Source organism: Pipistrellus hanaki, assembly GCF_964339955.1.
Source record: "Pipistrellus hanaki genome assembly, chromosome: 15".
In the NCBI taxonomy this organism is placed as follows: Eukaryota; Metazoa; Chordata; class Mammalia; order Chiroptera; family Vespertilionidae; genus Pipistrellus; species Pipistrellus hanaki.
Genome location: NC_140517.1, coordinates 35,958,782 through 35,986,220, shown reverse-complemented (window position 1 = coordinate 35,986,220; position 27,439 = coordinate 35,958,782). Strand labels below are relative to the sequence as shown.

Below are 27,439 nucleotides of genomic sequence, written 5' to 3'. Positions count from 1 at the left end.
TGATGTTTCCTTGTCCCAGCATTTTCGCAGCTTCCCTGAGTTGGTAGCCTTAAAAGTCTCTGTGTTCAGCTTGGATGGGGCGGAGTTTCAGGGTGGAGCCTACAGCTTTGGCTTTTGCCAGCCACGCCCTATGAGGCTCTTGATTCTCAGTGTTCCTCAGTTGTGTGAGGCTGCAGTTAGCTGTCTTTCGGTATTTGCTGCAAGCACCTCTGAGAGAAAGGTGCCCTCGAGTTTCGCCCGCTACCAAACAGTCTAGGCTCTCCCCTAATGAGCCTGGAACTGGGGTTCAGTTCATTTGGAAGTGGTGTTTGAAGTGGGGTTCAGAGCAGTCTGGAGCTTTTGTCTCCTTCCCACTAGGGCAATCTAGCAGCAGAGTCAACAGTTCGTCCTCTGCGCGTAATGTGCACGCCTCCAGGTCTGCCTTTTGCCGCTCCCCTGAGGTTCCGCCTTACAGCCCAGACTCCCTCTTTATGTGTCTGGGTCCCCAGGGTCTTGCCCAGAACTGGGCTTCAGTGCTGTCGGAACTGGGGTTCAGCACAGTCCAGAGCTTTTATCTCCTTCCCGCTAGGGAACGTCAGCCAGCACTCAGCCATGCCCTCCCCTCGACTCCGTCCTCTCCACGTGCGCAACGTAACTCCGTACTTTAGGCTTTTATAGCTCCCCCGATTTTCCTTCTGGTTTTCTCTTTCTTTCTCAATGTAGAATTTTCAGTCAGTAGACTTTCCTGTAGTTCTGGGTAATGTCCATTTTGTATTTTAGTTGTATTTTATTGAAATTGTTGTTTGAGGCTGTAGTTAGGTGTTTACCTATGCCGCCATCTTGGTTTTTCTCTCAATTACCATGTGTTTTACATATACCAAGCTATGTTTATAACAGTCTATTTTAAGTTGATGGTCACTTAAGTTTGAACATACTCTCTAATCACTACAGTTTTTACTGTTGCTCTCCTTTTTCTGTTTTTGTAATTATTTTTTATTTCTTTCGCTTATGGTTTTATGTGCATGCTTTTGTTTATTGTTGTAGTTACACATTACAAAAATGGAAATATTTTTGTCCTTTAACCTTGGTACTTGGTTGATATACTATTTTTACTAAGTTTTTAACTTTGTCAGTTAGAATTCTTTTCTTTTCTATATTTTCTTAGTCAGGTTTTTAAATCTTTTATTCTTACAGAAATATCTAACATTTCTTGTAATGCTGGTTTACTGTTGATGATCTCCTTTAGCTCTTTCTTGTATGGGAAACTTATTCTCCTTCGATTAAAATTATATCCTTGCTGGGTAGAGTGATCTTGGTTGTAGATCCAAGCTTTTCATCCCTTTGAATATTTCTTGCCAGTTCCTTCTGGCTTGCAAAGTTTTTGTTGAGAAACCAGCTGACAGTCATATGGGAGCTTTCTTGTAGGCAACTAAATGCTTTTCTCTTGCTACTTTTTATAGTCTCTCTTTGTACTTTTGACATTTTAATTGTGGCGTGTTTTGGTGTGGACCTCTTTGGGTTCATTTTGTGTAGGCCTCTCTATGTTTTCTGGAGTTATATGCCTGTTTTATTAGCTAGGTTGGGAAAGTTTTCAGTTATTATTTCTACAAATAGTTTTTAATCCCTTTCTGTTTTCTCTTGATTGTGCCCCTATGATGTTGGTGCACTTTATGTTGTCCCAGAGGTCTCTTAAACTATTCTCATTTTTAAAAATTACTTTTTCTTTTTGCTGTTTCAATTGTGTGTTTTCCACTACTTTGCCTTCAAAGTTTATGATTTAATCCTTTGCTTCATCTCTTTAGCCATTGATAGTTTCTACTATAGTCTTCATTTTAGTTATTGCATTCTTTATTTCTGACTTATTTTTTTCTATGTTCTCAATTTTTGTTTTCTTTCTTTTAATCTGCACCTGAGGACATTTAAAAAAATATATATATATATATATTTTATTGATTTTTTACAGAGAGGAGGAGAGAGGGATAGAGAGCTAGAAACGTCCATGAGAGAGAAACATCGACCAGCTGCCTCTTGCACACCCTCTACTGGAAATGTGCCCGCAACCAATGTACATGCCCTTGACTGGAATCGAACCTGGGACTTTTCAGTCCGCAGACTGACGCTCTACCACTGAGCCAAACCGGTTTCAGCCTGAGGACATTTTTTTTTAATTATTTTTTTTTTATTATTTTTTTTTTATGAGAGAGGTAGAGAAACATTTATGTGATAGAGAAACATCAATCAGTTGCCTCCCATATATGCCCTGACAAGGGGTCAGACCCACAACCTTTTGGTATATGGGATGACCTTCCAAGCAACTGAACCACCCAGCCACTTTGTCCCCTTCTTTATGTTTTATTTCCTTGTTGAAGTCTTCCCTGTGTACATCTATTCTTTTCTTAATTTAATTGAGTGTTCTTATAACCTGTTTTGAATTACATATTTAATACTTTGCTTGTCTCATTTTTTTTTTTTTTTTTTTTTTTTTTTTTTTTTTTTAGTTTTGTCTTATTCAATTCATTTGGGACAAGATCCTTTATATCCATATTTTGACTGAAACCATATGTGTGTTTCTATGTATTAGGTGGATCTATTATGTCTCCTCATCTTGACAGAATGGCCTTATGTAGATGGTGTCCTGTGGGGCCCAGTGGTAGTCTTCCTTTTGCCAGAGCCAGGTACTTCATGGGTGTCCACTGTGAGAGCTGTTTGTGCCCTCTTGTTGTTGGGCATCTATTTGAGGGTTGTTGTGTTGTGGCAGACCCCATGTACTGGTAGTTGCTTTACTAGGGCTCTAGTACTAGCCAAATTTGTTTTCAGGTGTGTTTTTGTGGAACTGGTTGGGTGGTGCTATGATATAGTCTGAAGCAGGCTTCTATGTGTGGAATTTGGAGCCTTTTGGGAGAGACTTCTGTGAAGGCCAAAGGCAGCTACCACTTGTGCTGGGCTTCAAATCATTTGGTGGGAACCATGATGTGAGCTGAGCCCAGCCACCATTTGTGTTTTATTGGTGGCCGCTTATTTGAACCTACAGTCCATGTAAAGACTGGCAATTGCTTATGACACGCTTGGGGCCACCTGTTGGGAATTACAATGCAAGTTTAGGCCAGTTGCTGCTTCTCATAGCCTGGGGCTACTAAACAAGAAATATAAAATATGCCAAAGTTAGCAGCTGCTTGTTTAAGGTTTGTGTACTTTAGAGATTTTGGGAGAGTTTGCAGCATGATCCAAGATAGGCTGTTTATGTGAAGGAACCCCTTGAAGAGGCTCAGGCAGGAGAGAAAGTTAGGTAAGCCAGAGTCTCTGGAAATCACCTAGGCAGTGTGGATGATTTTAGGTAGGTTAATGGAAAGCATAAATTTGGCTCCCACTGGGCTGGTTGGTTTGGGGAAAGCTCAACAAACAAACAGTGATGCCTGCTAGCACTTATCAACAGAGAGAATTGCCCCAACCCCTACCCCTCCAGCTCTCTCCCTGAAGTTAGTGAATTTTGTTGCTTCCTGTATGTCTCGGGATTTTTCAGCTCCTACCCCTGCTTTTGACCTTAGATCTAGTGAATCTCTGAGTGAGTCTTTGCACAGTCCCTTTTAGAACTTTGCCTTGTTCTCCTGTGTCCTCAGTCTTTCTTTGATGCAATCCACACCATTCTTCACAGCTAAATGTTATGGGGACTTCTCTTCCCTGCTCTGGTTCCCTAGGCTAGGGAGCCAGGTATATTCTTGGGACTCCTTCCTCTTCAGGGTGGAACTTCAGAGCTGGGATATCCTTCCTGCTTTTTAATTGACACACCATGGGTATGGGTCCTGCCTGTTTTGCATCTCCATCCCTCCTATCAGTCTGTATTTGGCTTCTTCTTTATGTTTCTAGTTATAGGAATTCTGTTCAACTAATTTTCTGGTGATTCTCAATGATGGTTTTTCTATAATCTTATATAATAAAAGAATAATATGCAAATTGACCCTAATGGCTGAATGACTGGAAACAACTAGTCATTATGATGCACACTGACCACCAGCGGACAGACACTCACTGCAGAGGCTTCCTCTTGGTGGTCAGTGTGCTTCCACACAAGGGGGAGCACAGCTCAGACAGAAGCTGGCTCATGGCTGGCCAGCGCAGCGGCAGTGGCAGGAGCTTATTCTCCCTCTGCTGCAGTGCTAAGGATGTCTGAATAAGGTGTTAGTCAGCCCCTAGGACTCCTGGGCTCTCAGAGGGATGTCTGACTGCCATGCTAAGGGATCGGGCCTAAGCCACCAGTCAGACATCCACCAAGGGGTCCCAGACTGCTAGAGGGTGCAGACCAGGCTGAGGGACTGGCTCATTTCCCCTGAGAGCACAAATTTTTGTCCACCGGGCCTCTAGTTTAGTTATAATTTGATGTTGTCATGGGAGAAGGGGAGCATAGTTTACCTATTGCCATCTTAACCAGCTGTCTCTAGGTTTACAACTTTATGACACATGTATATTCTATTGTTTGCTCAGGAACTATGATCAAGTTATTTTTAGTCATCATATATTTGACCCCCTTTACACTCTTTGTCTTCCTCCTACTTCCCTTTCCCCAGGTAACCATCATTCTGCAGTCTGTGTATATGAATTTATTATTATTTTTTATTTGTTGCTTTTTGTTTTATATTCCACATAGGAGTGAAATATTATGGTTCTTACCCGTTTCCATCTGACTTATTTCACTTGGCATAATACTTTCAAGATGCATTCATGTTGCTGCAAATAGCAATATATGATTTTTTCTTATAGCTAAGTACCACATCTTTATCCATTCACCCATCAAAGGACACTTTCCCCCCTATATATTGGCCTTTGTAAATAATTCTGCCATGAAATTAGAAATACATATATCTTGACAAATAAGTGTTCTCGAGTTTTTCATAAGGATTGGCGAGTCATATGGTACCTCTATTCTTAGTTTAATGAGGCATTCCATACTGTTTTCTGTAGTACCTTCACCATAATATCTTTATACTAGAGGCCCAGTGCATGAAATTCATGCATGGAGGAGTGTCCCTCAGCCAAACCTGCATCCTCTCCAATCTGGGACCCCTTGGGGGAAGAGGGATTGAGCCTAAACCGGCAGTTGGACATTCTTCTCACAATCCGGGACTCCTGGCTCCCAACTGCTCACCTGCCTGCCAGCCTGATCACCCCCTAACCATTCGCCACCAAGTGCCCTCCCTTGCTGGACCAATCACCCCCAAGTACTCTCCCCTGCAGGCCTGATCCCCCCACCTGTCCTCCCCTACTGGTCTGGTCACCCCTAACTACCCTCCCCTGCAGGCCTGGTTGCCCCCAACTGCTCTTCCCTGCTGGCCCAGTCACCCCTAACTGCCCTCGCCTGGCAGCCTGGTCACCCCTAACTGCCCTCTCCTGCAGGCCCAGTCCCCCCTAACTACGCTTTCCTGCTGGCATGGTCACCCCTAACTGTCCTCTTCCAAGTTTGGTCGCCCCTAACTACCCTTCCCTGCAGGTCTGGTTGCCCCCAACTGCCCTCTCTTCTGGCCTGATCACAACTACCCTCCCTTTGCAGTCAGATTGTGGCAGCCATCTTTGATCACATGGGGAAGCCATCTTTTGTGAGGGCATGAAGGTTAATTTGCATATTACTCATAAAGGATTCCCAACTGGAATGTCAATGGCTCTGTTTTCTCAAAATTCTTTTCAACTCTACTTATTTCTTGTCTTATTGATAATAGCCTTTATAAAAGGTGTACAGTGATATCTATGATTGTGATTTGCATTTTTCTTGTAACTTGCGGTGGGCATTTTCTCTGTTTTCTGTGTCCTGCACGGAAAAGAACAGATTCCTGAGTGGAGGAGCTGGGGATGAAGAAATTAGAGAAAAAAGGAGACAAGAGGCAGAAATAGATTCATAAGCTGGGATCTAGGTGGGCGCCATCTCTCTGATGGAGAGACAGTCACACTCACCACTACAACACAGCATATTTATTGGTTTCCAAAGGGGATTTTAAGGTCAAAAGTAGTTTCAGGTGTGCCAGATCCTATTCATCAAGATCTGGGTAAGCTCATCTTTTGGTATAAGATTTAGCATATCAAGAGCTGGGTAAGTCAAGGTCCTATTTGTTCCTCATTCCAAGCACATGGATAAAGATAAGAAATCAGTACTGATAACAGAATTCTGCCAGTGCCCTCGGGCTCAGCTGATAAGAATTAAAAGAATGTCCATGTGCCTTCTCAGGCAGCTCTCTACAGTAACTAGTGATGTTGAGCATCTTAACTAATAAAAGTAATATGCAAATTAATAATCACTTCACTACACCCACCATCCATGCCCACCAGCCAATTAGAGCAAGTATGCAAATAAACCCAACCAAGATGGCTATAGCCACAGAGAGCAGGAGGGAGGCTTAGGTTTCCCAGGCAATGGAGGAAGCCAAGCTTTCTGCCTGCCATTGCTGGACTAAGCCTCCACTCAAAGCTACAAAGTTTCAATTATAGAAGGTAAACAAATCCAAACAGAAATGGCAGCATCGTCAGAGCTGGAAAGAGTAGGTTGCCCCTGGCAATGGAAGAAACAAAGCTTCCCACATACCCTGGCTGGCTTTTTAGCATTTCCCTTGTCCACTTGTTCAATGAGGTTACCATATTCTGCTCCCCATTTTCGGACCAATCGGATACTCAACATCTCTTTGCAGAAAGCAGTAAGATTTTGGGCCCAAGAGTCTTCCACAATTCCTTTCTTGTACTCCATGGAGTAGCTTTTTCTTTTTGCGCTCATTTCTAGGGATAAAAAAAGGAATTGGAGTATCAAGGTGGGGGGAGGGGGATCTCTTAAAATGACACAGGGGGGATTAGAGGAGAGACTGAAAATGGCACAGGAGAATCAGAGGGAGGATTACCATTTTAGTAACCCCTTTTGATCCTCTTGTGTCATTTTGATTGCCCCCTCTGATCCTCCTGTGTCATTTTAAGTGATTCCCCTCCTCCCACCCCTGTGCCACTGAACACCTTCACCAGACATCCCCCCTACCCCTTTATCAGACATTTACCTCCTGGGCATGCCTGGGGGCTGTCACTGGGCTTGCTGGTGCCTGGATCTAGGCTGGAGCAGGGTCTGCCACTGACTGAGAACCTTCAGTCATCATGAGGGCGGCCACGAACATCAGGTAGTGCAACCAGAGACAGACCAGCACTCACCACCTTCGCCGCGTTCCGTCCGCTCTAATCCTGTTCTTCTACATGCATCTGAGAAAGTCTCCTCTCTCCCCCCTCCCCCCCCCCCCCCCCCCCCCGCTCACCCCTCACTCTGACCTCCGCTCTGCCTCCACTCAGCCGTGACATCAGGACTGTGTGTAATGTCACTGGCTGCTAGACGCCAGTCGGGGCGGCCCTAGTGACCAGTTTACGGTAAATTAATTTTTATTCTGAGACAGAGTCTACGGGGGGGCCTTATTTTCGGGGGGATGCCTTATATTTCACTCAGAAGGAAACCTGTAAGTAGGTCTTATTTTTGGAGGATGTTTTATTTTCGGGGAAACAAGGTATCTTGAAATGAATGCAAACTACAAACAACAATATCAAGCAAGGTGAGGGAAAACAGAAGCAAAAAATAAACAAAAATAAAATAAAAACATAAAGAGATAATCTCACAAAAAAGCATAAAAAACCAATATAATCAACAATTGAGCAAAGAACAAGAAAAGGACAAAGAGAAAACAATTTGGATAGTAAAAAAAGAAAAAAGAGAAGTGTGTATGGGCTTAGAGCAGGGGATTGTAAATTAGATATATAAGTAGGATGAATTTTTATAGGGAGTAAAAGAAGGAATAGGGAAAATATAAAGCAAGAATAGGGTAAGAAAAACAGGACAACAAAAGGTGAAAAGCGAGTAAGAGAATGTTGGCATAAAGGTAAAGTTGAGATAGACTAAAATGATGCTAGAAGAAAGATGAAAATAGAATGTAGAACCCGAATCCCAAAATAAAATAAAGAGAAAATATAATGACACTTAAAAAAAATGTAAAATAGTAGTTGTAATAATACCGATTAAAAATAAAATCTAATAATTAGAAAGGCAAAATCAAGTGAGGGGAAAAACCCCCCACAATTTCTTAAGTAAAAGATGAAAATAAAAGTAAAAGTGTTCAGTACTGAGGTCATTCACTTCCTCCTCTATTCTGTTTGGAATGACTGTTTCCTACTCAGGACAGTATTTAGTTCTCTGTGTTCCACTGCTCCTCAGTGTTGTAAGCCAGTCCTGATTTTCAAGTAGGCAGTATTTCTTTGTTTGTTATAATCCTTTATTTGTGTTTACACAAGAGTCAATTTGTGATTTAACCCGAGAGGCAGTGTTTCTGGATTGACCTCTGGGCCTCTCTAGCTAATGCTTAGATTTTGTTTTCCCTGTCACACTTAATACTGGTTTGGGGGAATGGACTGCCCTAGAACTGGTTCTCTGATCGTTATTCCCCACGTTCCACAAAAACAACTTTCCCCTGCTGTCTCTTAGAGTGTCCCCAATTGGGATCCTATGTTCTAGGCTTAGTAATCAAAAGCAAGGATTTAAAGAGAAAAAAGAAAATGAAAAAAGAGCCAGAGTCAGTGGGAGACTTACCATCTGCATTGTGTGCAAGTTTGTGTAGTCTTTTTCCCCCCTGGCTCTAAGCTATTGGCACACTCTTAAACTTTTTTGAATGCTCTTTTGTGTCCAGTTCAGCTATGGGTTGCTTTCTAGAATTCCCTTCTGTTAGCAGCCCTATGAATCCCCTTCCACACTCGCGGATCACGCTAGCCCCAATGGCCATGGATTTTTTTTGGGCGCAGACTTCCTCAAGTCCTCTATCTCCTATTGTGCAAGGGTCACTCTTCTGCCTGAATCATAAACCTCACCTTTTCCTAGGCAAAATCTGACCTTTCCATGAGAAGGTGCAGAGCTTCTTCGAGTCCATGTATTCGCGTTGCTTGGGGTCTGGTGTTCTTGGGTTCGCAGCTGTTCCCTGGGTGTTGTTATAGATTCCTGGGATTTTTAGACTTCTGATATTATCCACTCTCCCTTTGAAGATGATGCAGTCTTCACGTCAGAGCTGTTTGCTCCAGTAGGGATTTCAGCAGCAGTGGAGGCTGCCCAGTAGGGGAACCCCGTCTGGCAATCCTCAGCTCACAAATAAACACTCTCTGTGCAATCACACAGTCTGTTATCTCACTCATACACCATTTTGCAGTGTGCCTTCCTGTAGACAGCCATCTCAAGATCCCATACCTGCATTCTTGAATTCTCTGTTATTAAATCACAGCCTTCCATGACTTTGACTTTGACTTCTGAAGACTTGTTTTTTGGCTCCCATGTTACATTTTGTTCAGTGTGCTTAATAGATTGTTTCTCTGCCTGCACATTTGTGGTAGTGAACTCTTTCCTTGTTTAGATATTGTTTTACTCTGTACATTTCAGCAGGTTGATAAGTAAGGTACTTCTTTTGTTTTCTAGTAGATGGTATTCTAGCATAGATTTTTGTTCTCTATCCATCTACTCTCTTTGTGCCTTTGGGATTACATTGGAGTAACAATCACTTTGGTTACTGAAAATACTGAGCATCCACTAGGATGGTGGGTGTCCCCTCTTTGACAGGTTTGCTTCAATTACAGGGCCACCACTGTGGCGGAGGAATGTGGGGGATGGTAAAGAAATGGTTTTGTGAGCTCATAGCACTACTTCCTCTTTTATAATGGCCATTGTCCCTACTGTGTTTTTGGAGGTGTCTCACTGTCTGTAGCAGTCTTTTCCAGGATTGTTTGGGCAAGAAAGGTGAGTACACAAATAAGGACTCTATTTCTCTGCCAGCAATGGCTGTTGGCACCCCTTTATTGTTTGTGGTTTATTAATTTTCTCTTTCAGGCTCTGCCATGGATGGGTGGAGCAAGGGAGGCAAGTTTTTGATTTTGTGGCTCTGTCCCTTTACCAACAATAACTATTACCCTGTTGGCACCACTGTGCTATTTAAACTTCTCAACCACCTCTCCTGGTTTCTGTGGTAATGCAGGGAGGGGAACAGGGGAGAGACAGGAGATGTCTTTTTTTCCTGAGGGTGCTTTTGTTTCTCTGTGTTCCAGGCCATAGTGTGAGAGCCACAGCCTGACATCTCCACTGTACCACACTCACTGGAATTGTGGTGGGTGCCAAACTGCATCTGTGTCCACTGTTCCTGTTCTTTTTTCCATTCCACCTCACCTTCTAATTCCAATATACCCATCTTCAGAGGTACTGATTTGTGTATCTTTCAGGCTTGCTTCTTTGTTTAGTAGGGAATCCTTTGTAAAATTATAACTGTCTGACTTGTAAACTTAAGGGGATTAACCAAGGAGTCTGCTCACTAGCTATGATGCTGATATCACTCCTCTTTGCTAATCTTTATAACAAAACCTTTCAAGTGCTTTTTCCATGTTCCCTATGTTTAATTCTTCCATTAGAACTTGCTCCCATTAATTACTCCACAAAAAACTCTCTTGTGAAGATCACTAGTAACCTCCATATTGTTAAATTCTTTGTTAAATTAGAGACCACCGTGTACATCCTCTCTCACTATTTGACACATTTGATCATTCCTCAAAATCAGAACACTTGTTTACCTGACTTCTGGAATTTCTCCCTTTCCTGCTTTTTCTCCTTTCTCATTGGCTGCTCCTTCTTTGTCTCATTTGCTGTTTTGTTTTGTTTTTTTAACTACATAATCACTAAATGTTGAAATGCCTCAGGGTTCAATCCTCAGACTTCCCTTCGCTTCCTTTCTTTTATGTATTCAAAGCCTCAACTTCATTAAATCCCATAGCTTTAAATGTTATCTATTTGTTGCCCTGTCCAGTGTTGTTTTAGTGGGTTAGAATGTTGGCCCGTACATTAAAGGGTTGTAAGTTTGATTCCCAGTCAAGGGCATGTTCCTGGGTTGGGGGTTTGCACCCCACTCCCAGTCAGGGCATATGCTGAAGGCAATCAGTCTATGTATCTCTTTCATGTTGATATTTCTGTCTCTCTCACTTTCTACCTTCTCCCTCCCTCCCTTTTACTTTTTCTGAAAAGCAATGGAAAACATACCTTAGGTTAGGATTAACAAGAATTTTTTTTTTTTTTTAAAGGAAATGCCATCTATTTGCTGATACTCCCAAATTTACATTTATAATCCAAATATTTCCTCAGAACATATACATATGCATATACCTGTTTATTCCACATTATTATGATATTAAATAGTTCAAAACTAAATTTCCAAATCTGCTCCTGTTACAGGGAAAACTTCTCTGTAAATGGCACTTTCATTGCTTCAGATGCTGAGGTGAAATACTTACTTTCCTTCTCTTTGCCATATTATATCTTCAGTCCATCATAAAATCTTCATTATATCTTCAAAGTGTATTCAGAATCCAATGATCCACACTTTTCTCCAAAATCATCTTGTCTGAGCCACGTGGATGATTGTTATAGCTTTCTAACTTCTCTCACCAAGCCTTTGTACTTTCTTATTATCTGTTATTTTTTAATTTGAAAACAAAAACAAAAAAACAAAAACAGAATGATTCCTTTTTAAAGAGATGTCAGAACTTGTCATTCTGAATCTTTTAATCTTTCAATGACTCCTTGTCTCATAGTAAAAATCTAATTTCTTAAAATGCCAAGACTATGTATTGATTTTTCTTGTGATTTTCTTTTGATGCCAGAGTATTATTATTTTTTCATTCATGTGAACTGCAGGCTTTGGCTGGTTCCAATATTGTGAAATTTGTTTCTAATCTCTGACCTACTTTTGGTCCAAAGCCTTGTCTCTTAGGTTTTTAAAAAAAGATAATTTTAGGTAGGCAGTTGAAGAAAGTTAATGTGGCAACTGTGGATCTTTTTTATTTTTCTCAAAGGTTGGGGTATTTTAGGTTGTTTTTCATATTTTATTCAACATTTATTGCTGTTCTTCAGGAAATCTGATATACCATCTACATATAAAGTGTATCCACTGTCGCAGTCATAGTAAACAACAGAGCCATTACACTCATAAATTCTTTAATGCTTTCCCTTTGTTGTCAACCCCTCACCCCTCACCAGCCTATGGAAACTTGGCATATTTTCCATCCCTAAAGTTTTATGTTTTCTAGGATGTCATGTAAATATAATTAAAATATGTAGTCTTAGGGACATGCTTTTTTCACGTAGTGATATACTGTATATTTTACTATGTAGTCTTTTTTGCTATTGAAATTCTACTTCTTTTAAAATGAAAACCAAAATTATTATTTTTTTAATTTTTCAGATTTGTCATCAAATGTGCAAATAACTACTTACCTCCAAAAGAAGAAACTTGTAAAACAGAATTATTTCAATGGAAAATGAATGACTGGCTTCAAAACTATGATCTTAAGAAGTCTATTTCTAGAGATTATTTGGAAGCCAGAGGCACATTGGAAAATCAGAAGGAACATTTCAGGCAAGGAAAGATTATATATGAAAAAATGTCTATTTTCAATCAGCATACTTACTTATCTCAATATCCCTCATGTAATTCAGAAAAGCCCTATAAATGTAAGGAATGTGGGAAGACCTTTAGACGAGCCTCACACCTAACTCAACATCAAAGTATTCATACTGGTGAAAAACCCTATGAATGTAAGCAATGTTTGAAGGCCTTTAGTCGTGATTCACAGCTCATTCTTCATCAGAGACTTCATACTGGTGAGAAGCCTTATGCATGCAAGGAATGTGGGAAGGCCTTTACTCAGAGCTCACAACTGATTTTACATTACAGAATTCATACTGGTGAAAAACCATATAAATGTGAACAATGTGGAAAAGCTTTTATTCGTAGTTCACAACTAACCCGACATCAAAAAGTCCATACTGGAGAAAAACCTTATGAATGTAAAGAATGTGGGAAGGCCTTTACTCAGAACTCACAACTTAAACTGCACCAGAGACTTCATACTGGCGAGAAACTCTATGAATGTAAAGAATGTGGAAAGGTCTTTACTCAGCTTTCACAACTTATTCTACATAAGAGAATCCATTCTGGTGAAAAACCCTATGAATGTAAAGAATGTGGGAAAGCTTTTATTTGTGGCTCACAGCTTTCTCAACATCAGAAAATTCATAATGGGGAAAAGCCATATGGATGTAAAGAATGTGGGAAGGCCTTTATTCGTGGCTCATTACTTATGCAACATCAGAGGATTCATACTGGTGAAAAACCCTATAAATGTGAACAGTGTGGGAAGGCCTTTATTCGTGGTTCACAACTTACTCAACACCAGAGAATTCATACCAATGAGAAGCCCTATGAATGTAAGGAATGTGGGAAGACCTTTAATCATGGTTCACAACTTACTCAACATCAGAGGATTCATACTGGTGAGAAACCCTATCAATGTAATGAATGTGGAAAAGCTTTTAATAGAGGCTCACTACTTACTCGGCACCAGAGGATTCATACTGGTGAAAAACCCTATGAATGCAAAGAATGTGGAAAGACCTTTAGTCGTGGCTCAGAACTTACTCAACATGAGAGAATTCACACTGGTGAGAAACCCTATGAATGTAAGGAATGTGGGAAGTCTTTTATTCGTGGTTCACAGCTTACTCAACATCAGAGAATTCATACTGGTGAGAAACCTTATGAATGTAAAGAATGTAGAATGGCCTTTACTCAGAGTTCACATCTTTCTCAACATCAGAGACTTCATACTGGTGAGAAGCCTTATGTATGTAATGAGTGTGGAAAGGCCTTTGCTCGTGGCTTACTACTTATACAGCATCAGAGAATTCATACAGGTGAGAAACCTTATCAGTGTAAGGAATGTGGGAAGGCCTTTATTCGTGGTTCACAACTTACTCAACATCAGCGAATTCACACTGGAGAAAAACCCTATGAATGCAAGGAATGTGGGAAAGCCTTTAGTCATGGTTCTCAACTTACTCTACATCAAAGAATCCATACTGGTGAGAAGCCCTATGAATGCAAAGAATGTAGGAAAGCCTTTACTCAGAGCTCACACCTTTCTCGACATCAGAGAATTCATACTGGTGAGAAACCATATCAATGTAAGGAATGTGGGAAGACCTTTACTCGTGGTTCACAACTAACTCAACATAAGAGAATTCATATCAGTGAGAAATCTTTTAAATATAAAGAATGTGGGACAGACTTGGTTTATAGCTCACAAGTTTATATATGAATTATTTGAATTTTTGTGATTAATAGAGACTTCAATGATCTCTAATCCATTACAATCAAAGAATTCTTAAAATGTGAATATGGGAGTACACTTGCCTCATAAAACTCTGCATCAATGATTTTATTTGGGGAAAGATAGTGATAATGTAATCCATGTAGAAAAATTTATTACCAGAAACTGATTAAATTTTAGTGAATTTTAATCAACAGTAATGTAGTAAATATCGGAAGGCCTTCAGCCATTGCATGTCTTTTTAAACATTATTTTGACTCTATCAGTTGCTTTCCTTTGTGACATTTGATATGATAACCTTTAATCATTTGTAAGAAAATCTAATAATACCTTCCTTATCAAATTCTAATAATACCTTTCTTATCAAAGTATTATGTGAGCTGTTACATGTAAAGCTTTTAGAACAGTGCCTTGAACATAGCATAGCACAAATATTAGCTGTTATTATAGTGTTAGATAATTTGCATGAGAGGAGGACACTTTATGAGTATAATGAATATTTAGAAATAGTCCACTTAACACTTCACCCTCATTATTTGAATGGGGAGCACTATATGCTATAATAAATGTGAGCAAACTTTTATTTAGAGTTCATCCAATATGCTACAAGAGGAAATTCATACTGTATTAAACACACACACACACACACACACACACATACTGTAGGTTTAATGAGTGGATTGTTGACGAGGTTTTAAGTGAATTGTAACAAAGTCCAAAAACTCATATTTTCTACTATTTCTGACCACAATTCAAGAATATTATTTAGAAATGGATAATCATAATAAATCTTTCTACTGGGAACTTTTGAAAAACTTGGGTTTACAGTTCTTTTTATTAACCTTAAAATAAAAACTGACATTACAGACTATTTTGCAATGAAAAAATGAGTCTATGTTAGAGACTGCTGTTTTTTCTGCCTAATATCCATTTCCATTTTTTAGTAACTGCTTCCCTTGCTGATCAAAGTGAAAAAGATATTTTGTATGATTAGTACATTTAACTTTTCTCTCCCCTATACCCCCCTATTTCCCCTCTGTCTACAATATGGACATTTAATCTGCAACACTGACAGGTTTTATTTTTTTTATTGATTATGGTATCACATAATTGCCCCCATCCCCCCATTTTCATCCCAAACCCCTCTCCACATATGTCCCCACTCCCCTGTTGTCCATGACCACTGGTTAGGCTTATATGCATGCATACAAATCCTTTGGTTGATCTTTCCCCCACCCCTCCCTACCTTCCCTCTGAGGTTTGACAGTATGATCAATGCTTCCCTGTCTCCAGGTCTGTTTTTGTTCATCAGTTTATGTTGTTCATTATTTTCCTAGATGCGTGAGATCATGTGATATAAGAAACACACTTAGAACAGAAAATGAGACAAGTGTAAATGGTTACTCTGAGAGGCAAATGAATCAGTCTGCAGTGAGTTTCTTTCTGGGCCAACAGTTCTTTTGGGTCCCAATTTCAATGTCAAACAGATCCTTTTGTGTACATGGCAGCAATGATATTTCAGTTCTGGATGGTGGAAAAATGGTGGTGATGCAGGTCTGACCATCTCTGGTTTGGTCCTGGGCATCCTTCAGCGTCGCACAGCCGCTGTCTGCTAGTATGGCAAAGCATTGTCAGTTCATCTCTGGACTGTTTCTCTTCTCTTCATGGCTGGAGCAGTCCTGTCAATTCCTCTCTGTTGCAGGAATCCACATGGTCTCGGAGTTGTTTTCTGAAAATATACAAACATATTCTTGACCAAAAGTTAATAAAGGAATATTTTCTATAAATTTGACTTGGGATCCTTTTTCACTTTTTGCCCAAATGATTTTCCTCTGGCTTGTTTTGACACCATGTGTGTTTTTCATGGGTGTCTTGAGCTGCCGAAAGTGTATATTTGGAGGTGGAGGTCCCAGGGTCCACGGGTATGTAGCTGGGGTAGCAGGAAATTGGCTGGAGTAGGTGCTGGGTTGCAGGGCAGTTCCAAGGCCTGTCTTGTTGGTGGTGTTATGAGTTTCTAAAAAAGGCTGTTCTCTGCTCAAGATGGCGTGGGCTGCGTGCTGGAATCCCGTCATCCTGGGAGTGCCCACAGTGGTGGTAGTGTCTCCTTTTCAAGGAGAGGCTGTCTGCCAGCCCCTGCTGCTCCTGCGAGATTTAACTTTCCCTCACTCACTCACACCTCTCCCACGCACAACCACACACTCTTTTTTCATACCCTCATTCACTTCCTCTCTCTCAGCTCTGTCCTGCCAGCCACCATGTTTTTCTCCCAGCCCTGGCAGTTTTATGGGAACTTTGAGAATGGGTGTTAAGGATGGTGGATCAGAAAAAACAAAATATACACCTCTGCTGATTTTATATAATAGCCATAACTTTGGTCTTCCTGGTTTTTGTACTTCTTTATATAGAAATGAAAATAAACTTACTTATTGATGCTATTGTTATTTTCTTGTTGACAAAATTATTAAGGATATAAAATTTTATATCTGGATGTGGAGTCACGTGGCTAAGGAAATTTCAAATGTGGCACTGCTTTAGGTCTGTGAAGAATGATGATCTACCTGTCTCAGAAAGAAAACTGAAGATTGTTTTTATGTCCAAAACATTTGGTCAGACTCCCACTTTATCTCGCAAGACATATTTTGTACCAATTAAGATTTTAATGTTAGGGAAAATAATAGGACCAATTCAGAATGTGGGTATCATATGCTTTCTGCATTTGGTAATGTCCTGTGAAAGAAATTTAATGGAGAGTAAGATACCGAGGGTGCTTTCAGAGATTGAAAACAATATTACTTTGTTGAGAGAGGTAGGTGCTCAATCCAGGTTGATAGTAAATTTTAGAACTTTGATCCTTGTGGGATTCAAAATGCCAAACTCTTTAACTGAAGCCAGTTACAATGATTTAAAGTGGCAGCCTAAACAAGAAATGAGACCATTGCTAATCCTTGTAAATGTAGTGAATCTGTTAGCAAAAGAAAAAATAATTTAAAATGCTCTCCCAATGTTCTTATTTATTAAGTACTTAATATTTCAACTACTCTTTTTAAGTATTTGGTATATACCAGTGAGCAATTCTAGTAGGAGAAGATAGAATAATACATTGAGAATATGTTAAAACATAACGTGTTATAGGGTGAAATTTTCAAAAGGACTGTAAGGGGGGTATAACTTAGGCTTCTATATGAAATAGAATCATCAGGGTAAACCATGGAGAAGGAAGTATTTGAGTCACGATTTGAAGGGGTGAAGGAGTAAATCATTATCTAAGGGAAGGGCATTCCAGGCTGAGGAAAAAGAGCAAAGGCCCTTACATTGCTGGTGTGTTTGAGGAACACCAGTGGAGATATTGTACAGGTTTGTGCTGATGGGTGATTGTTAAAGAAGGTCAGAAAGATAATGACTATACCTTGTATGTAATTTTATATTTTGAGCAGAGGACATGATCTGACATATTGCTATTGTGTTTAAAAATTTTAAAGTGTAAGGGCTATGAATAGAGGTTATGGCATTAATTCAGATAAATGATGATAGTGGCTCAGACCAGAGTAGCAACAATGGTGAGAAGTGGTTGGATTCTAGATATATGGTAAATATGATGGAGCAAGCAAAATTTGTTTAGAGGTTAGATGTCAGGTGTAAGAGAAAAAGTCCAGGGTACTGACCCAAAAGTTTAGGGCTGAAGTAACTGGAAAGATGTTCTCATCAGCTGAGATAGGGAAAGGTACAGTACCATCAGGTTTGTGGTGGGAGATTGGAAGTACAATTGTGGACATTCTGAGTTTGCCATGTCTTTTTGACAGAAAATAACAATATTGAGTAAACACTTGGATGTTCTAATTTGTACTATTATAGGTATTATATTAATTTGCTAATTATTACCTATAGTTATTTAAAAGCATGAGGCAGAAAGTCATTAAGGACTTGAGTGTGGAGAGAGAAAAGAATAGAGAATTGGTCCACCTTTAGAGTTCAAGGATAAAAGACCATCAAAGCAGGATCAGTGATCCCTAACTGGTTTGGCTCAGTGAATAGAGCATTGTCCTGCAGACTGAAGAGTCCCGGGTTGAATTCTGGTCAAGGAGATGTACCTTGGTTGTGAGCACATCCCCAGTAGGAGGTGTGCAGGAGGCAGCTGATTGATGTTTCTCTCTCATCGATGTTTCTAGCTCTCTATCTCTCTCCCTCTCTATAAAAAAATCAATAAAATGTATTTTTTTTTTTTTTTTAAAGCAGGATCAGTGAGATGTAAGGACAACTAATAGTGAAGAACCACAGAAGCCAAATGAAAGTGAGTCAAAGGAAGGATTATCAATGCTATCAGATACTGTTTTCAGATTATATGAACTGGCTATTGGATTTAGCTATAGTGAAGCTTTTGTTGACCTTGAGAAGAGCAAGGGTATTTTGTTTGTGCATTTGTTTGCTTGTTTTGGAGTGGTAGAAGTGAAAGATAAAGACTGAAAACTTATGATCATGCATAGAGATAACTACTTAGAGGCATTTTGCTGCTAAAGGATGTAGAGAGATAGGTTTATAATTAGGAGCAATAGGAATAGGAGAACATTTTAAGGATAGGGGATATAATAGCAATTCTTTACTGTGGTTGGAGTAATCCACTAGAAAGGAAAAATGATTTCAGACAAAGAAGGAAGAATCACTGGAGGAATGACCTCACACAGGTTATGATTTAGTGGATGAAGGATTAGCTTTAGACAATATGGAAAGTTAATTCCTGGCAATAGGATGGCAGAATATGGGATGCAGGTCCTGGGAAATGAGTACATAAGGTGGAAGAAATCTTGCAAAATATTTCTCTGTTTCCTTAAATGATATGAAGTGGTAAGCAAACATAGATGAATGTTATGAGGGTTGAGAGATTTGGGGTTTTAAATAAAAGATATGAAATAGTTATTAGAATGAGAGATATTTAATGGTCTAGGGCACATGTGTCAAACACAAGGCCCGCCGGCCAAATCCAGCCCGCCAGGCCTTGCAATGTGGCCCGCACCGCGCTGTCATCACTGCACTCCGCTGTCAGTTTATGACATTGTCAGTTTATGACTGTTCAGTAAACCATTCGGCCCGCGATTTAGGCCGGATTTTAGATTTTGGCCCCTTCTCTGATTGAGTTCGACACCCCTAGTCTAGGGATATACAGTATGATTGCCTGGGAAAATTAAAGGGCTAGTAAAAAGAGAAAAGTGCTAGGTAAGCAAAAAGAATCATCAAGCTTAAGACTGTTTATACAAGATATTTGGCATTATAGTAAACTTCAACAAGTAGTTTGAAAGCCTATTAAGTTTTTGAGGGAAATGTACTGCTAATGAAACCGTGTAACAGCTATGACTCAAGTCTACCAAACAATTCTCAGGCTGTGGTACAAATCCATCAGGAAATGATCCATTTATGTAATTTTCCCGAGGATATATATGGAACAATATATGTTATGAATGCATATCCATGTACATATCTAGAATGTAGCCTTTCCATTTGCTTTTTAAAAATATGTAAATGGTATATTCTATTTTTAAAATGTGTCTTGCTTTTTCACTTACCTATTTTGGCATTCTTTTAAGTTTCTGTTGCTGCATAACAATAACCCAAACTTGACTTAAAATACAGTGATCATTTATTTAGCTCACACATCAATAAAAATTTAGACAGGGCTTGGCAGCAAAATCTCATTCCTGAGTCATACAGTATCAGAAGGGGTGACTTGAAAGCTAGGAGTTAGTTGATAGCTAAAGATTGGGATAATTTAAAAACTCACTTGTCTGGTAATTGATTCTGGCTTATGCAAAATATCTACATGTGATATTTTCATGTGGCTCTAGTGTGTCCCAAAGAACAATGTGGAAAAGCAGGTTTATTGATTGATTGTTGACATTACAGATGTCCCCATTTTATCCCTTTTGCCCACCTCTATGCAGCCTCCAACTTCCTTTGGCCTTTATCGCAGGTCTGTGTCCATGGCCTATGTATATATATTCTTTGGATAATCTCTTTGCTTTTTTAAATTAATACTCACCTGAGGCCATTTTCCCCTTTGCTTTTCAAATGGGGGAATGGGGGAGGGAGGGTGGGAATGAGAGAAACATCAATGTGAGAGAGACACATTGGTTGCCTCCTTGCATGCACTCCATATATGTGACCTTGGCCAGGAATCGAACTCGAGACCCTTCAGTGTGTGGGCAGTACTCTAATCACTGAGTGACATCGGCCAGGGTTCTTCACTTCCATTCCCCCCCCCCCCCCCCCGTACCCCTTTCCTCTGACATCTGTCAGTCTGTTCCATGTACCCATGCCTGTGATTTTATTTTGTTCTTCAATTTACTCATTAGATTATACTTATGAGTGAGAGCATATGGTATAGCTTTCTCTGACTGGCTTATTTCATTTAGCATAAAAATATGTAGCCCCATTCTGTCACAAAATGAGTCATTTCTATGTTTACATCCTCATGGTATTCCACTGTGTGAATCTATCATATAATTTTAATTCACCCATCTATTTATGGATAAATGGGTTGTTTCTAGATCTTGGCTCTTATAAAAAGTGCTACTATGAACATAGGGGTGCATATATTTTTTCTGATTGGTATTTTGGGGTTCTTAGGATATATTCCCCAAACAGAGATCCCTGGGTCAAAAGGCAGTTCTATTATTATATAAAAGCAGGTGGGGTTTTTTTGGTTTTTTTTTTTTATTTTGGTTTTTTTTTTTTTATTTTGGTTTTTTTTTTTTTTTTTTTTTGTTTTGTTTTTTAGGAAACTCCCCAGTTTTTCCATAGTGGCTCTGAATCGGTCTGCACTCTCACCAGAGTACACTAAGGTTCCCTTTTCTCCACGTCCTCACCAGCACTTGTCTGTTGATTGATTTATTGATGGTAGCCATTCTGGCAAGTGTAAGGTGATACCTCATTGAGGTTTTGAATTGCATCTTTCTGATGATTAGTGAGGTTGAACATCTTTTCATATGTCTCTTGGTCATCTGTATGTCCTCTTTGGAGGAGTGTCTATTCAGGTCCTTTGCCTATTTTTTAATAGAGTTGTTTATCTTCCTGGTGTTGAGTTACATAAGTTCTTTATGTATTTTGGAAATTAACCCCTTATCAAATGTATCATTAGAAAATATGTTCTCCCATTAGCAGTTCCTTTTTCATTTTGTGGATTTTTTTTTCCTGTGAAGAAGCTTTTTATTTTGAGGTTTATTTATTTATTTTTTTCCTTCTTTGCCATAGAAGATACACCAGCAAAAATATTGCTAAGTGAAGTGTGTGAGATTTTACTGCCTATGTTTTGTTCTAGGATGTTTATGGTTTCACAACTTAAATTTAAGTCTTTTACCCATTTCATGTTTATTCTTGTGTATGGCATATTTTTGGGCTTTAGTATCTTTTTGGGGCTTTAGAATCTTTTTTTTTTTTTTTTTCATATACCTATTCAATTTTCCCAACACTATTTATTGAAGATACTGTTTTTTACTCCATTGTATGCTTTTGCCTCCTTTGTCAAATATTTTTTAAATAAATATTTATTGTTCATGTTATTACAAATGTTCCTCATTTTTTCCCCTCCATTGCTCCCCTCCACCAGGTTCCCGCCCCACCCTCTGCCCTTTCCACACATCCTCATTGACCTCATCTATAGATCCACAGTTTATGTTCAATCTCCCCCCCCCTTTTCCCTGAGAATCGTCAGTCCACTCCCCTTCCATACCTCTGATTCTATTATATTCAACGGTTAATATTGTTCATCAGATTTTTTAATTCCCTTGGTTTTTAGATTCACTTGTTGATAGTTACATATTTGTTGTTCATAATTTTTATCTTTATTTTCTTCCTCTTCCTAAAGAACCCCCTTCAATAATTCATATAATTCTGGCTTGGCGGTGATGAACTCTTTTAGCTTTTTTTTTTATTTGTAAAGCTCTTTATCTGGCCTTCGATTCTGAGTGATAGCTTTGCTGGGTGGAGTATTTTTGGCTGTAGGTTCTTGCTATTCATCACCTTGAATATTTCTTGCCATTCCCGTCTGGCCTGCATGGTTTCTGTTGAGAAATCAGCTGACAGTCGTATGGGTGCTCCTTTATGAGTAACTACCTGTTTTGCTCTTGCTGCTTTTAATATTCTCTCTTTGTCTTTTGCTCTTGGATTTTAATTCTGATGTGTATTGGTGTGGTCCTCTTTGGATTCCTCTTGTTTGGGGTTCTGTGCATTTCCTGGACTTGTAGGTCTAATTCTTTCACCAGGTGGGGGAACTTTTTTGTCACTATTTCTTCCAATATGTTTTCGGTATCTTGCTCTCTCTCATCTTCTGGGACCCCCATAATTCTGATGGTTCACTTAAAGTTGTCCCAGAGGTTTCTTACATTATCTTCAACTTTCTGGATTCTCTTTTCTTCTTGCTTCTGTGGAGGAGTATCTTCTGGCTCTTTATGTTCCAAATCTTTGACTTGATTCTTGTGATCTTTCATTCTGTTTTTAGGACTCTGTATAATATATATATATATATATTTTATTTCAGACAATGTACTCTTTATTTCTAGTTGATCCCTTTTCATATCCTCATAGGTCTCATTTATTTTAACGGCCTTTTCTAGGAAATTCTTGAAAAACCTTATAAGCGTGGTTTTGAACTCTATATCCAGTCACTTTTTGTCCTCCATTTCTTTCATTTGTGATCTGTTTCCTTGTCTCGGCATTTTCGCAGCTTCCCTGAGTTGGTAGGGTTGGTTTGTGTGTTAAGGTGTCCTATATGGTTCAATGGGTCAGCCTCCCAGGTACCTGAGGTGGACACTGTTGGTGCACCCCTTTATGGAACGTGGATACAGCCTTATTGTAGTTAAGTCTTTATTGTTGTTGGTATCACTGGGAGAAACTGACCTCCAGGCCAATTGGTTGTGAGGATCAGTTTTGTCTATGCCGGGAGACAGCCTTATTCAACTAGACTTGGAAAATTGCAAAAGCCTCTGTGTTCAGTTTGGATGGGGCGGAGTTTCAGGGTGGAGCCTACAGCCTTGGCTTCCTATCAGCTCCACTCTATGAGGTTCCTGAGTCTCTGTTCCTCAGTGTCCTTTGGTACTCACTGCAAGCATCTCTGAGAGAAAGGTGCCCTTGAGTTTTGCCTGCTACCAATCAGTCTTATTTCTCCCCCAATGAGCCTGGAACTGGGGTTCAGTGCAGTTGGAAGTGGGGTTGGAAGTGTGGTTCAGAGCAGTCCAGAACTTTTGTCTCCTTCCCGCTAGGGCAATCCAGTGGCACAGTTAACAGTCCATCCTCTGCCTGCAACGTGTGTGCCTCTGGGACTCTGCCTTTTGCCGCTCCCCTGAATGTAAAAAATGTGCAAAGATTTTTACATGTAGTGCAGATCTTCGAGTACATCAGAGAATTCATATTGGTGAGAAGCCCTATGAATGTAAAGAATGTGGGAAGTCCTTTAGAGTAGGGGTGTCGAACTTAATCAGAGAAGGGGCCAAAATCTAAAATCCAGCCTAAATCGCGGGCCGAATGGTTTACTGAACAGTCATAAACTGACAATGTTAACCAGAAATGTGAATTTAAAATGAGTGGAACAATCTTTTCCTTAACAGTGCTGTTAACCAACTCACATGCTATCAAGCAAAACGGTAATATTGGTATCAAGCAAAACAGTAATATTGGAATGTACCTAAAATGCTCATTGTTTTGTTTTCTGGCTAGATGTCTGACACCATTTTCCCCGGATCAATGAGTCAATGTTCGGTTTTATTTCTTGGGCTGTAGCAACCCGCAAAACAGCATGGAGGTTGTCATCGGTAATGCGTGATCTGTGCTTGTTTTTGTTCAGATTCATTATTGAAAACATCTGTTCACAAAGATAGGTGCTCCCGAACATGGATAGAATACGGGCAGCATGATGTCGGAGCTCTGGCATTGAGTCAGGGGGCAGTAGAGGGTAGAAGTCCTCAATTTCAACATCCTGATACCTTGATTTCAGGCCACTGTCAGACTGAAGCTCGATTATCTCCATCTGAAGGTGATGGGGCACATTGTTGACATCAACTGTAAAAGGATTGGCAAAGATGTCAAAGCCTGAGTGCTGTGTTCTAAAGTCAGAGAAGCGCCGCTCAAATTCACTTAGTAAACGGCTAACTTTGGTAGCCAGCCGACTGCAAGGAAAAGTACCAGAAATAGTGGTTGAGATACTCAAACAAACGGGAAAGTGGGCAAGATTGTCCTGTTCCAGTTGGGACTTCCATAGTTGAAGTTTACGCTGGAATGCTGTGATCATGTCAGACATCTTCGTGATGACTTGTTTGCGTCCCTGCAGCTTCAGATTCAGTTGGGCGAGATGCTCGCATATGTCACACATCATAGCAAAATCACATAGCCAGGCGGGATCCGACAGTTCAGGCAAGGGCTTTCCTTTACTTTCCATGAAAAGAGCAATTTGTTCTCTGAGCTCAAAAAATCTTTTGAGGACTGCGCTCTTGCTCAGCCATCTTACTTCTGTGTGGTATGGCATGTCTCCATGCTCTGCACCCACCTCCTGTAAAAACTGCTGGAACTGGCGATGATTCAGGCCACGTGCCCGTATAAAGTTAATAGTTTTAATGACTGTGGTCATTATGTCATTCATGTCCAGAACTTTTCCACACATAGCCTCTTGGTGGATAATGCAATGATAAGTAATCAAGGGTGTGTGGCAGTGACTTTTTTGCATTCTTTCCTTCATTAGTCCAACCAAGCCTTTCTTTTCTCTGCACATTGAAGGTGCGCCATCGGTAGTTAGCCCCACCAACTTTTCCCAGGGTAATTTAAAATTATTTATAGATTTCTCCACAGCCTCAAATATATCTCTACCAGTCGTCGTCCCATGCATGGCAGCTACATCCAAAAGTTCCTCAGTGACAGAGAGGTCGGTCTTCGTAGCACGTATAAAGATGGACAGCTGCGCTGTATCAGTGTTGTCTGTGCTTTCATCGATAGCAAGTGAAAAAGCGAGATAACTGCATGCCTGTTCGGCCAGCTGTGATGATAGATTTCCTGAGAGTTCTTGAACTTTATCTGCAATGGTGTTTCTTGACAAACTGACATTTTGAAAACTCTGTATCTGGTCTGGGCATACTTGCTCACACACTTTTAGCATGCATTGCTTCAAAAAGGCACCCTCTGAAAAACACCTTGAAGTACGGGCAATTTCTTCAGCCACTATAAAGCTTGCTTTCACTGCAGCATCATTTTTTGCTGTAGCCGTTGTAAACATTTGCTGCTGTGATTGTAGTTTGCCTTTTAGTTCTTTAACAATTTTATGCTTTTCTTCCAAAGTATATTTGCCATACTTAACATTATGTTTGGTATCAAAATGACGACGTATATTGTAGTCTTTCATCAGCGACACTGTCTCATAACACAATATACACACTGGTTTGCCCTCTCTAAGCACAAACATGTATTCATTTTCCCATTTGTCATTAAATTGTCTGCCTTCACTGTCAACTTTTCTTTTCCTGGACATTTTGGGATCAATATTGGCAGTAAAAGATGTAGTTTATTGGAAATCTGCGTTAGAAGGAAAAAGTTGAAAACTGCACAGGGATAGCTTGATTTGGCAGATGGAGTGGAGAAAAAAAAAGTCAGTCAATAAATGCCTGGCTGGGTACAGATAGCAGATTCTGTTGCGATTTTTATGCCTGCACTTTATGCCAGGAACTGGCAGCTTCTGCTGTGTATTTTTTATGCCCGCACACTCACTCACTCCTCTGCTCTGCCACCCGCATAACCACATCGGATGCCAGACTATAGGTCATGCCTCCTGAATCTCGCGTGACTTGTTATCTATGCGCATGCGTAATAGATAGCAAGTCTGGCGGCCGCGAGATCACAAGCCTCCTATGTCACCGCACGTCATTGTCACCGCGCGTCATTGTGATGGAACGCAGCGGAGTGCAGTTATGACAGCGCGGTGCGGGCCACATTGCAAGGCCTGGTGGGCCGGATTTGGCCCGCGGGCCTTGTGTTTGACATGTGTGTACTAGAGGCTCTGCACAAAATCTGTGCACTGGGGGGTGGTGTCCCTCAGCCCAGCCTGCACCCTCTCCAATCTGGAACCCCTCCAGGGATGTCCGACTGCAGGTCTAAATGGGCAGTCAGACATCCCTCTTACAATTCAGGACTGCTGGCTCCCAACTGCTCGCCGGCCTGCCTGCCTGATTGATCCTAACTGCTTCTGCCTGCCAGCCTGATCACCCCCTAACCACTACCCTGCCAACCTACTTGATGCCTAACTGCTCCCCTGATAACCTGTTTGCTCCTAACTACCCTCCCCTGTAGGCTTGATCCCTTCCAACTGCCTTCTCCTATTGGCCATCCGGTGGTGGCCATCTTTGTCCACATGGGGGCAGCCATCTTGTGTCAACACACAATGCTGGTCAATTTACATATTACTCTTATTAGATATATTTTAGTTATAGCTAGTATATGTATTATTTTTATTGTTGTACTATAATTTTGGCAGACTGCTGGAATTCTAATTTTTCTCTGGGCATGTATCAACCAAGCTGTGTACCTAATTTTTCATTCTCCCTTGTGGGTCTGTGACTCCTTGCAGGACATTTGGTCCTGTATAAAACATCAGTGGAGATATTTGGTACATACCAAAAGGTCCTTGATATTTAATTACATTTTGGCTAGACAGCCACAATTCAATTATTGGATCAATAAAACATAATATTTCTGATGTACTAATCAGAAAGTAAACCAAAAGTATAAGTAAATGTCATGGGACATTTTCTAAGCATGGACATTTTGGACAGGACCAATTTTTTTGTGACTAAAACGTCAGAAATCAAATATAATTTCTCTCTCATTTGCTAAAAAGTGATTTCCATAAGAGTGTAAAATATTAGTACATGATATTCTATATAATAGAAACCTAATATGCATGTCAACTGAATGGCAGAATGACTGGTGGAATGACCGGTTGCTATGACATGCACTGACAACCAGGGGTCAGACACTCAACATGGGAGCTGCACCCAGCCTGCAGGCCCCAGGCCAGCCAAGGTAGGTGCCAGTGGGGGACCGCCCCCCCCACCCCCACATCCTGTCAGTTTTCCCAAAGAGGGAGGTAACAGGTGGCAGTGGCAGGGCCAACTGGTGAGTGGGCCGGCACTGCCCCCAATTGCCTCTGAAGGAGGTGACTGGTGGTGACAACAGGGTGATTGTGGTGTGGTGCCAGCAGAGGAAGGCTACTGGTGGCAGTGGTGGGGGCAGGATCAGTGAGCTGGCTGTG

General features: G+C 40.4%; 1 protein-coding gene across 1 annotated transcript in view; it reads left to right on the top strand.

Moving 5' to 3' along the window:
* The window catches only part of ZNF420 (zinc finger protein 420), a 29,979-nt gene extending 13,511 nt beyond the window's left edge, over nucleotides 1–16,468 (top strand). Inside the window, exon 2 of the mRNA XM_084860839.1 lies at nucleotides 12,240–16,468. Coding sequence (XP_084716965.1) covers nucleotides 12,316–14,154 — 1,839 coding nt within the window. The 5' untranslated portion in view covers nucleotides 12,240–12,315 and the 3' untranslated portion in view covers nucleotides 14,155–16,468. The remainder of the gene's footprint in view (nucleotides 1–12,239) is intronic.
* The last annotated feature ends 10,971 nt before the right edge of the window (nucleotides 16,469–27,439 follow it).